A 13251-nucleotide genomic window follows, 5' to 3' on the forward strand; every position below is an offset into this window, starting at 1 on the left:
AGTGATGATCCGTCCCCACAGCTACGGGTGTGCAAGGAATGAGAAGGGAGTGGTCACGTGACAGGTCCCTCGATCGGTGGCCTCTCGAGCAAGTGCTTCTCATGCGCCCGTGGATGCTTTGTCGTCTTCGCGGTTCACTGCTGAGGTCGAGCAGGGCTACGCTGTAAGTGCATGGTTCGTTTGCTGGTTGGTGTAGCAGCAAGATTATGCAACAATAGCCGTGAATAACTCGCGGCTGTGGGCGCTCCGTCGTCTTCTAAGAGCGGAGGCCGTGCGGGACTTGCAGTCCTTCGCCATGGCAGACTTGGGACCATATCGGATCAGCCGCAGTTAGCAGCAAAGATTCGGCGTGCTCGCCGTTGTGAAAGGGAAGAATCCGGGCTAGCTGCCTCTTTGCCGTGCCCGGACCGTCGGCGGAGCCACCGCCTGGTAAGCGTATGCTATTTAGTGGATGAACAGAAGGCTCGCAAAGTCGAGCAGCAGCGGGGACAGCTTTAAGCTCTTGTTCGTGTTCAGCAGCTGCTTAGCCGTTAAAATTTTTCTTCAAATCTCCGTCCCTTTCCGTGCAGTGGCGCAACCAGAAATATTTTGCAGCGATAGCTACATTATGGTAGCATTTCAAAACAGAGCTGCAACAGCTGTGCGTATGCGCCGGGTCAAGTGGGACGAAGATGAAGAAGGAATGCCCAGAGAAATGCACCCTAGCCAATCCCCCGTTGTCGGTACGTGCCATTCAGTCTGAGGACATCATCATCATCAAAGCAGTGGCGAAAGACTGACTTTGCAATTTTTTTTTAAAGTGAAATTTACTGCCCCAGGGCATCAATGATGGGTGAAGGCGTGATGAATGATGTAGTAGAGATTAAATGAATGGAAAAAGGTTAGCTGATTTGATGAAGTCCAGTAGAGAACGATGGTACGGCCCCTGCATCCAGGCAATGTATGAAGCAGGGTTGCTTGGTGAAAGACCTGCTACCATCAGGTGCAGGATCCTTGTAGGCTTGAGAGCTGGGCAGTCCCGCAGTAAGTGATGAATGTCGGCCTCAATGTCCCCGTGTTTACATTTGGACACCCTGGCCGAGGAAACAATTCTTGGTACTGAGGCCACTTCCGAGACTGAGGCCACTTCCGAGGGATGACCGATGACTTTGCAATTAAACTGAACAAGTTCCACACGGCCAGCTGTAGCTGTTGCGTCACTCCAGGTTTAACCAGAGCTGAACCACCGCCAATTTTTTCAAGGGGTGTTATACGCCGCCGGTAAAAATAGAGAGACTGCGCCCAAGGAATATCTTAGTCATTTTCCTGCTTTAATAAAGCTGGAGGCTTAGTTGTTTCGTTCACTGTAATATCTACATAAATATAAAAGAGCACACTAGGACTTCGAGTACTTGATTGATAAAGAACATTTAATTTCTCACTTGTGCGAAAAATTGGAGCTGTTTAGAATATTTTCACATATATAGAACAACACAAAAGCTCAGAAAATTTCGGGGGTGTTCTGACACCTACCTGGCTGCGCCCCTGTTTCCGGGGGTCCATAATCAGTGCTATAGCGTTTTTCCTCACACGGATTAACCTAAATAGGAGTTAAAAGGTAGTAAGCTGTCTTCTAGTAAGCTGCCCTTTAGGGGCAGGATGTCTGCCCAAGCCCTGACACCTAATTTAGGTGGCATGTTTTATTCCCTAAGATGATGTGGAAGACACTACTATGCATGAATCACCATGTGGCATTCTCCTACGACTGCTAAATAATTTATAATTGAAATTTTCTGTAACGGTTTCAACAGCCTAACAATGGCTGTGATGTCAAAGTGCGGTTATACGCCACATGAGGCATAAAAAACGTCGATGTAATCGCTGCTCATCAGTTTAATTCACAACAGTGCTGAAGCCAGCCTTCCTCAAGAGCCGGAATGACAATGAATGCAGGAGCAGCGATTACATTGCAGTTTTTTTATGCCTCACGTGACCTATAGCCACATTTTGACCAACGTTTATAGAAGTATATCTGTAAACGTTGATTTTGACGGCACAGTCATTAGTCAGCTGCTGAAACCAAAACCAAACCGCATGAGAAAGAAATTTGATTATTAATTATATTTCACGCTCGTATGACAATATCACGCGGTAATCCATGTATAATAATGCCATACGCATCATTACAGACAAGAAAACACGCACCCAAATTTTAGGTGTCTATACCACTTTAATAGCCTCCTCCCATTGCTATAGATGCATCAATTTACTATATATGTGCTTTGAGGTGGAAATGCGCCTCCGGTGATATTTATAGTGATTGAAATCAACTCCAGAACTTGGGAAACATACCCTGCCCCTAATACGGAGTGTACTAGAGAGCAGCTTAATTCCTTTTTAGTCCCATATAGGCTTATTATGTTTAGAGTGCATAGCTGGTATACGGGCCATATAGACACCCACAGAGCGGCGTTTCGAAGCGTTTGCCGGCATGTTCTGATCAAACATTCCATCTGATGACATCGAAGGCTGCGCAAGGCTCCGGCTGCATTGTGGGGGAGGTCACCTACTGATCGCGGGAAAGAGCTTCGCGTGATCGGCGGCGAGTGTCCAATAAACAGCTTTCTATTAATCTTTGACCACTATATCAGGGCATCATCGCGCTTCTTTCTGCTCGCAGCGGGTTATACACTACAACACACGTCTCTTAGTGCCAACCAACCTGTACTTCCCAATTTGGCAACTACGAACGAACTGACAGCAGACCTCACATGTAAATTTTCTAACTAAAGCTTCAGGGCTCTGAACCGAAGTTGCGAAAGGCGTGGCCACGAATACTCTGCTGGTGGCTCGTGCGGAAGCGGCACTGGAAGGCCTAAATACTCTGGACTGCATGCTCTGACAGTTAACACTCTTTTGCATGTTTTTGGCTATAGGAGTCACCACTGTTTTCATATAGTATAGTCAGAAATATGTAGTTGCACTGAAGGTGCGACTAATATGAACAACTATATATGTATGCACCTGAAAGTGCATATAGTTGCATCTTCGGTTTCCATCGTTTGCAACGAGTAATACAGAATGTCAATTTCGCTTTTAATTAATGCTGAGCTCTAGCCATAAGCATGCATCCACACAAAGCTTTCGAATTCAATTGCCGGCACAGGCGTACGATGCGTGATGATGAAAGATGATTCAGCATGTTGATGGGTGGGGTAGAGAAAGAAAGCTCCAGGTAGTGGAGCTCGCTGTCCACAAAACGATGGGAGAATCGTTCGAAACGCGCATTTTCCCTACTACCATACGCACCTATAAGCCCGTCAGTCATCAGAGTGTATGATTGACTTGCAAATTATATCTTAGATACAGTGAAAGAATTGCACGTTGCAGAGATATGATGTGAATTTCTTCAATTACTTTATTTCTGGCAAGGCGCGGTGCAAATAAAGACGACAAATTATACGGTTCAGTGTGTGCACACTTTTTGCGATTTCTGAGATTTTCCCCCCCAAGATTTTCCCAATGCAGTGAAACGGCATTGAGGTCAAGTATAGATGGCTGCAACCTCCTAAACGCTTCTCCTGGAGGTTATGGCTGCACCGACATCGTTTAGCGGCTGCCATGCTGGTGGACCACAAACGCCCTGAAAGTCCGCGCACATGTTAATCCGTTCGATTGTGCGACTGTGCCACTGTACACTGCCAAATTTATGCACAGTCCACCATCATATATGTTGCCCTTGACGCGAAAGCAACCTATTCAAGCTTTAATAAGCGAGAAACTAACTTTGTCTTGGCGCAGGTATACAAGGTGTTTCATTGAAGACGAAGTTTTTTAAATATAGGCTTTTTGAGTTAGAAGGGAGCTTTTTTTTCGGCACAGCATTGTCAGTGGTTTGGTTATTTCGACGAGTTACGTGCACTGGAGAGGTTTTTCCTGCAAGCTTCTCGAAGGCGCATGTATTCACTTATATATACGTAGATGTACGTGAACTCTGTACGTACTTACGTTCGGTGCTCCATGTGTGCGATCCACTGTTGAACGCCAGGCAGATATCAATTATTACATTTTAATGTGAAGCTATTGTGTGATGGTAAACTGGTATTAAGGTTAAACCTTTAATGATAAACTATGACTAGATTCAATTCATTCAAAGCACCTCATGGTGTTACGACTTCGATGTGAAGCACGCTAGGCCTAGGACATCGCACCGGGCGAATGGCATGGCGCGTTGCATCAAGGTAACGTGCCGCTAGCGTGGGTGTATCGCAGTCTAGCTTTTGCGCAGCGTAACATGCAGTCCTTTCTGGTGCAAACGCCAAGCGCACAAGGCCTAGCAGTGACGAGGCACCGTGTTCACAATTCCAGAAGGAGCTAGTCCACCACACGGGACGCTGCTTCCGTGGTTGTAGTGTGTTGCTCCCAGCGGAACGTATGACGTGGGCAATTATGCACACATTGAAAGATTCCTTTTGGCTGGCATTTTTTAACTACAGAGAATGTTTACTCAATCACGGATTGCTGCTACGCAGACGACGATGAGCGGGCAGTGCCGCAGGAGGGAGCGCTCGTGCTAGTCCGGCTGTGAACAAACGGTACAGACAACGAATGAGTTTGCTCGGGGTTGGTACCCATCGAATTAGTACTTACGCACTAATACTTGTTCCCAAGTATTCCCAAGAGAGCACCGAGGAAAAACTACTAGAGGAGTTTTCAGTCCTCTACTCACCCAGCATGCGCCTGATGCCACAAAAATCATCTTTCGCTGGCAACTTGTCCAGGGCTTTTTGCAGTACAAAAGCATTGACATACATGGTGCTGATTTCTGAGGTCATGCACTGCTTAAAAAATTCCACAGCACAAAGCACACAGCTTCACCGAGAAGCCTTTATTCGGCTTTTTTTTAATAAAGAAATGCATCATCCTCGCGTCAAAACTTAATTGGAAGTGTTCTGTACATTCCGAAGCAAAACAAGAACGAAGAAATCGCCATCGCCCTGCTTTTCATTCACACGTGTTGAAAACACGATCCTGTACAAAAACCTCTTTTCCCATTCCCTGACGCTACAGCAAAAGTGACTTGAGGTAATTGAGAATTAAAAGCCGGCATCGCAGAAAAATCGCGCCAGGCCAAAGACGCAGTGCATAACAGGTGTACTAAATCTTACAACAAACATTGTGAGCACACAATTTTGGGCAATGGAACTGGCCTGTGAGTTTCAAGAGTTCACCTCTCTGTTCATTCAAGACATAAGCGGACGACATCGCCGACATTAATGTCCTCTTGCCTGCAGCGATATCTGTGCTGGAAAACCCAAGCACAAAAAGTGCCCATATTGTTCAGAAAGTGGTTGCCCGTGACAGCGCACTCAATTTAGCTCGGAACATGACCGAACGCTGGGCTGACGCAAGTTACGCTTGTGGCAACTGCACGAAACCGTCTGCACGCCAAACCAACTCTTGCAGGCACTGCAAAAGCACCAACACCAAAAACGTGCATATGTTCGTGGCATAATTTTTCAATGCTTGATCACAGACCAGACCACCACTAATTTGAAAGCACAGAAGTATAGAGACGATTCCATTATCGAAGCAGTGCGTCGCATCACGGGAAACGCTGCAGAACGACGTTCACGCGTGAAAAAAATTTCACTGTGCACAGGGAGCTCGAAGGCTTTTTGCAGCACAGTTTCAAAGAGGCTCAATTCGAAAGAAAAAAAAAAAACATAGTGAGGAGGGGCAGCACAGTGGGGAAATTGCTAGCAGAGAACGATTTAAAACGCCCTCGCCATGGCAGTACCGCCTATTTCGTGGCTTCTTGATGTAGACCTCGCTGCTGTTTCCGTGTCTCTTATAAAAAGAGGTAATTAATTATATACAGGGATGATGAGAGTTCATTTTCCCATGCTCATGAGGTTGTTGACGTTTCCGCTAGCAGCACCTTGGAGTTGTCTCATCATGTTCTGGAGACCGGAGAATCCACCTGCATAGGAGAGGTGCCAGAACGGACATCAGAAAAGCACGTGACAGCGTTCACGGATTCCAAGTGCGGCTCTTTTCATTCTGCACTTAAAAGCTTGTACCGTACCACTGCTCTGCTTTGTATAATGTTCCCCAAATAACAGAAATAAACCCACAACCGCATATTCAGTAAAACCTCGTTAATACGGTCCCGGTTTGTGCAATTTCCCGATTCATATGCTCAAAATCGCGGACATTAAAAATGTCTCATAGAGTTACACTATATTTTTCCCGGTTAATACGTTCCAGGAAAACACGATTTCCCGGCTACAACGTTTAAAATCTCGACAAATTGTGGTCGTATAATACGTTTATTGACCAACCGAACATGTGCAAACATACAAGTGGTCCGAACGAGCGGGCACACGTTTTTTGCGGCAGTCACCCACCGTGGTAGCTTCTCTGCAGTGCCTCGACGCAACGAGGCGAAGCGCCACCACCACCACCACCACCAAGAACAAAAGATAAAAACACCGCACTAGCATTCGCGACGGCCGTTTCTGCGGCGACGCAATATGAAGAGGAGAAACTCTGAGGTTTCATCGCGGTGCATCAGGGAAAGGAGGCGCAGCTTCTACAAAATTACAGCCATGCACTTACACTTCGCTTCATACATCAGATGCAACGCTGTGAAGGGTACAGAAGCAGACAGGAAAATAAAGGGAGGCATGTTACTCCGCGCTTCTTCTGTGCCCTAGTAGCTTATGGCACGAGAAAGCGACAGAGTGTTGTCAGCAATAACAGTGCATTTAATCAAGATCATGACAAATGAGTAAAGCAGTACGCATTTACTATGTTTTGCTCACCACAAATAACGCACTACTTTTTGGTCGCGGATGCAGGCAGTGCAAACAAGAGCGCCAGCTTTGACAGTATTGCACATGATGTTTGAAACAGAGTATAGATATATGAACAGAGCAGGTCTGGGAAACGCAGCTTAAAAAGCAGAAACACTGCGACCAGCCGCCGTGTGGCTGGTGGCTTTCCCACAATACTTGGGTGCAAAGGAAAACTTGAAAATTGGTTTTTGGGGAAAGGAAATGGCACAGTATCTGTCTCACATCTCAGCAGACACCTGAACCATGCCCTGCCCTGAACGCTGAACCACCACACTGTAAGGGAAAGGATAAAGGAGGAACTGAGAGAGGAAAGGAAGAAAGAGGTGCTGTAGTGGAGGGCTCGGACCACCTGGGGATCTTTAACATGCACTGACATCCCACAGCACATGGGCGCCTCTGCATTTGGCCTCCATCAAACACTGCACTGCACTGTTGCGGTCAGGAGCCCTCCACTACCTCTTCTTCCTTTCCTCTCTCAGTCTCTCCTTTATCCCTTCCCTTAAGGCCCAGTTCAGGTGTCCTCGGAGATGCAAGCCATTTACTGTGCCATTTGCTTTCCCCAAAAACCAATCTCCAATTTTCCCTTTGCACCCAAGTATTGTGGGAAAGCCACCGCGGCGGCTGATTGCCCCAGTGTTTCTGCTTTTTAAGCTGCTTAAGCTGTGGGGCCTGCATGTAAGCCTCGCCTCCTTTCCCTTATGCACTGTGAAGAAACCTAAGCGTTTCTTCTCTTCATATCGCGTCGCCGCAGAAACGGCCGTCGCAAATGCTAGTGCGCAGTTTTTGTAGGGATAGCTACACTATGCCACCTCTTCGAGCCTTCAGCGTGGCCACCCCTTGAGCTCTGTGGGGGAGCCTTGGCTGGTCACATGGTTCGAGCCGTTACGTGACTACTATGTGTGCAAAGCCATTGTGTCTTAAATTTCAACCTAAGCGTAGCCAGGCAGAGGTAGCTCTCGCATCACTCCAGGTTTAACCAGAGCTAAACCACAGCCAATTTTTAATTTATTTTGTTCTTGGTGGTGGTGGTAATGCTTCGCCTCGTCGCGTCGAGGCACTGCAGAGAACCTACCATGGCAGGTGACAGCCGCAAAAAAATGTCACGTGCCCTAACGTTCACACCACAAGGAAGAGATTTCGGTCACTTTCGTCACTGCTGTCGATGGACCAGATGTGTTACGAATTTCCTTCCGCGCTAAAGATAGGCTGAACGCGGACTTTATTCAGCAAGCACTGGAATAGGATCTGTTCAGCTCCTGTGCCAAGAAGTGCCAATCGACATTTTTATAAAGTGAAACTGTCAATAAATGTCCTATTACCTCATTCAACAGTTACATTTCTCAAAATCAGACGGTTTGGATCACACGTTTTCCCAGAGAATACGTTTTTTCCGCAATTAAGAACAAGAACGTGTTAACAAGGTTTTACTGCACTTGTGTTCATCCGTAATGTCCAGCACGCTTGAAAACTTGCAGATAAATTGGCCGTATTCACTGCGCAGTAAGCAACTCAAGTAAAGGTGGCAAAGTTTGTAGCTCACCTTCTGAAGCCAGAGGAAAATTATGCACAATATTTTTTAGTGTTAAAGTACATCGTGCATGTGCCAGAATATCTCACTATTATGGCTGGGTGCTTTACTGACTGAACTGTGAACATATCGTAAGATTACACGGATGATTTGGATGGTTGCTGTGCTGATACAGTATACGGTGGACTTTATATGAAGGTAAGTACATCGGGCTCCACAGCATATGTCAGCTATGTCTAAATGGCACAGCAAATAATGCACTACACGCAATGCGCCCACTGCAGCTCACAGTCAAGGCACAAGTCTGACTCACCCATCTGGTGTAGGACGCGGGGATCCATCATCTTCGCCATCTGCTGATTCAGCTTGTTCATTTGGGCCTGGTTCACATTCTTTGCCATGTCGCCGCCTGCAGATGATTTGCGGCAGATAAACCATCAGCCATCCTCCAGCGGAAAACTTTCATGCACGAAACATGCATTGCCACATCATCTCAAGCTAACAAGCATGACTTTCCAGCCTATGTGAACTGCAATACAGTTGCTGACCAATAATCGAACAGTCCAATAATCCGTGAACTGCAAAAAAATAACCTCTCTGCAAAACACTGGCTTTAAAAATCCGTGATTTCAGCGCTCCACACGTTCCGCTTGCAAACGATAATATTACTCTCTCTGAACCACAGTCATGCATTTGTTATGTCCACACCACCTCGGGTTATGATACCAAACAGTGCGACGTGGCTGCAGGTCATGTCGCGAACTAATGCAAGCACCATGCAAAGCAAGAACAGTCAATTTCCATGGACGACGACACTCACGAAGACTGAGAGGTGTAACCCATGGAAAGATGGAGTGGAAGCGCGCCTCCTAACGCCCCCACCCCCCCCCCCCCCCACCCCCCCCTGCCCATCTTCACCAACCAACTGCGCTGCACCACGCTTAGCGTCGTCCAGGCTGCGGCAGACACTGCAGCTGTCCAGTTCTCAGCGCAATTGCGTGCTCTTTGTAGGCTATCTCGATGGCAACGAAGAACGCGCCAACATAGTATCAAGTGCCGGTGATGAAGAACAAATAGCCAAGGCTATCCAAGCCAGCTTGCCCGATTGACTCCGTATAAATCCAGGATGGTGCCCTTCGCAGCGGCAGAGACGGTTATGACAGCGATGTCCACTCGCGTTGCTTTTGCACTCTACAGAGCTCGAAATATTGTTCGTGAAAATGTACATGTCCATGTACATGGCGTACATGTAAAAATGTACATGGCGTGACGGTTCCTTAGCGAAGTCCGAAGTATCACGCAAGCCCAAATTACTAGTCTGAAAAATCGCTCGGCTACTATGCATGAACCAATGCTGCTTAATGAGCATGAGAACCCTGAGCATTTGAATATGAAGTCTGCATCACTTTGTTTAAGCAGTCCATGTATCCAACAAGCACTGCCTGTCTAGAAATGATACAAAATTATATACAGTCAAACCTTACTATAATATAAAAAAACAGTGATTTAGAAAGAAATAATAGATATAAGGGTTGAATGATTCCCGGCACAGTCATGGTACAGTTCTCCGGACGAGCTGCCAGCTTTAGCACTACATATTGACGCTGGCGCACCAATCTTCACCAAAACTTGGGTACTTTGCCCGCTGCACTATTAGGAGCCTCAAGGGTAGCCAGGGTCACTAAGTTCCCCCATTTTGCTGTCTCCTCGTTGCACAGCACCCGCTTATAGCGCACAGTGCTTCTAGGGTGACGTGTGGAGTATAGTTTCTGTTTTACGAGGTGTGGTTGCATCTTTTGTGACTTGGCGGCGCGTCTAGTATGCTTGACGGTATCTACTTTTCACTTGTCTCTGAAGGCCACGGTCAGAGACAGCAGTAGACAACAAGAGCGCGAGACAATTTCTGATGACCAGAAGGTGGCCTTAATTGAAGGAGTTTCACTTGTCTCTGAAGGCTACGGTCAGAGACAGCAGTAGACAACAAGAGCGCGAGACAATTTCTGATGACCAGAAGGTGGCCTTAATTGAAGGAGTTTCACTTGTCTCTGAAGGCTACGGTCAGAGACAGCAGTAGACAACAAGAGCGCGAGACAATTTCTGATGACCAGAAGGTGGCCTTAATTGAAGGAGTTTCACTTGTCTCTGAAGGCTACGGTCAGAGACAGCAGTAGACAACAAGAGCACGAGACAATTTCTGATGACCAGAAGGTGGCCTTAATTGAAGGAGTTTCACGTGTCTCTGAAGGCTACGGTCAGAGACAGCAGTAGACAACAAGAGCGCGAGACAATTTCTGATGACCAGAAGGTGGCCTTAATTGAAGGAGTTTCACGTGTCTCTGAAGGCTACGGTCAGAGACAGCAGTAGACAACAAGAGCGCGAGACAATTTCTGATGACCAGAAGGTGGCCTTAATTGAAGGAGTTTCACGTGTCTCTGAAGGCTACGGTCAGAGACAGCAGTAGACAACAAGAGCGCGAGACAATTTCTGATGACCAGAAGGTGGCCTTAATTGAAGGAGTTTCATGTGTCTCTGAAGGCTACGGTCAGAGACAGCAGTAGACAACAAGAGCGCGAGACAATTTCTGATGACTAGAAGGTGGCCTTAATTGAAGGAGTTTCACGTGTCTCTGAAGGCTACGGTCAGAGACAGCAGTAGACAAGAGCGCGAGACAATTTCTGATGACCAGAAGGTGGCCTTAATTGAAGGAGTTTCACGTGTCTCTGAAGGCTACGGTCAGAGACAGCAGTAGACAACAAGAGCGCGAGACAATTTCTGATGACCAGAAGGTGGCCTTAATTGAAGGAGTTTCACGTGTCTCTGAAGGCTACGGTCAGAGACAGCAGTAGACAACAAGAGCGCGAGACAATTTCTGATGACCAGAAGGTGGCCTTAATTGAAGGAGTTTCACGTGTCTCTGAAGGCTACGGTCAGAGACAGCAGTAGACAACAAGAGCGCGAGACAATTTCTGATGACCAGAAGGTGGCCTTAATTGAAGGAGTTTCACTTGTCTCTGAAGGCTACGGTCAGAGACAGCAGTAGACAACAAGAGCGCGAGACAATTTCTGATGACCAGAAGGTGGCCTTAATTGAAGGAGTTGCATCGGGTGAAAAGAAATGTCAGACAGGGAGGTTTATTGATGCAGCTCTGAACACACTGCCTAGAACCCTAGGTAACAAAGAAGCAATAACTAACGCTGTTGCTCCTGGTATGAAAGGAGCTAGAAGAAAGCAGAGATCCCTTGTCTTCGAAGCATTTGAGAGTCCTTTTCAAATGATTTTTCATTAGCTTTCGGTCTGGCACATGCCCATTCTCCACAAGACACTGCTGTGGTGCAGTGAAGTCTGCTTGTGCGTCGTGAGGGGAAGACGACCGAAACGAGTACTCGCGCCAATATCGCTGCCGCGTGCCGTTTCACAGCAGTCCGAATCAGCTTCACCGCCTAGAAAATGGCGCTAAATATTTTGAACAGATATCTTCCTGTAGTCTATGACATTATTTCGCCAAGACCCGCTTTCTAGATGCTGAAGCCATGGAGGGCTGCAGAAATTCTGGGCACATGTTAGCAAGATTAGCATATTCGGTTGGTGCACCCATTATTTGGCTGTGTGGAGGGTGCGTGTGCGTGTTGAAGACGCAATCAACACACATCAGCAGCATAACTGAATGCTAACTTGGTTACCCACAGTTTGCCCAGTGTCACGTAAGCCTTTTGCATGTGACAGTTTCAGCCAAGGCCACCTACGGCTGTAACAAAGGACTGCCTATAACAAAAAAAAAAAATGTGGATTAGCTCAGCTAATCCAGGATATACAAAGTGAAAACTGTTGGCATTCATTGTGTTCACTGGCATTGGCGTTAACATTCCAGAGACCAACGATTTTGAGGAAAGGAGGGCGCATGCTCAATACTCTTAGGGACTGCGCCTGAAGAAGGCGCCGCTGACAGCCGCGTGTACAGCAAGCAGCATCTTCAGAGCCTACGGGAAGCTGCTTCTAATGACCTTGAAGTCATTGCCTGGCTTGAGGCTGCCCGTTTAAGTAAGAATGAAGCGCGGAGAGATAAGCACATGTTGAAGACACCCGAGGTACGTAAAAAACGTCTCGCCAAGTGTGTTCGCCATCCACCAGCCACGTCTCCTCCTTGTTAAACCTCAATTTAACGAAGTCGGTAAAATCGTCAGTTTACTTTGCAATATTGAAATTTTGCAAAACCGAAATTACCTCCTAGCATGCTAAGAATCCGCCAAAAAGGCACTGCAGATAACTCATAAGCAAAAGCCTTTATTTGCCATAAAAATGCTTCTTCTGCCCTTTCTTCACCAGCAGCAACAGCGTTACGCGCGTCATGTGGCGAACCGCCCCTGCACGTCCATCGCTCCGCCCACCTCCTGGGTGACGGGAATGACGCACTCTTCTCGAGTTCTGATTTTTCTGTCATCGTCATCCTTAAGTGCCCCAAGCACACCGCAGATATGATGTCGCGTTCTGCCACTGTCACTGCTGCGGCCTCGTGGCCATCGACGGCGGCCTCGCGACAGGCCATGCCATCGGCCCCCTCCCTCCCTTGCACTTCCCTTACTCTGCTGTCCTTCTTCATGTCGGCAAGAACAAGGAGAGTGTCCTCCAATCACCAACCAATGAAATGAAATCAGGCCAACTCCGCTCATCGTTTTCTGCCATAAGCACGTGTGTGTGTTTTTGCACATACGCGCATCGAAGTGAGGTAATTGTCAGGTGCGAAGTGCGCGACAGGCTTCACAGCTGATGGGTGTACCAACGACACTGACCTTCTAGTTTTTTTACCAAGCTTTGGGCATCCGTAAACGTTACAAACGCGGCGCGCTGACTTCGAGCACAAGCAGCGCGTCACATTCGGCGCCGA

At 47.2% G+C, this 13251-nt stretch overlaps 1 protein-coding gene across 1 annotated transcript in view; it reads right to left on the reverse strand.

Moving 5' to 3' along the window:
• Positions 1-4848: 4848 nt before the first annotated feature.
• The window catches only part of Srp54k (signal recognition particle 54k), a 38559-nt gene continuing 30156 nt past the window's right edge, over positions 4849-13251 (reverse strand). Inside the window, exons 13-14 of the mRNA XM_077665444.1 lie at positions 8681-8776; positions 4849-5962 (exon numbers count right to left, since the gene is read on the reverse strand). Coding sequence (XP_077521570.1) covers positions 5874-5962; positions 8681-8776 — 185 coding nt within the window. The 3' untranslated portion in view covers positions 4849-5873. The remainder of the gene's footprint in view (positions 5963-8680; positions 8777-13251) is intronic.

This window comes from Amblyomma americanum, chromosome 5 (genome assembly GCF_052857255.1).
Source record: "Amblyomma americanum isolate KBUSLIRL-KWMA chromosome 5, ASM5285725v1, whole genome shotgun sequence".
NCBI classification, from domain to species: Eukaryota; Metazoa; Arthropoda; class Arachnida; order Ixodida; family Ixodidae; genus Amblyomma; species Amblyomma americanum.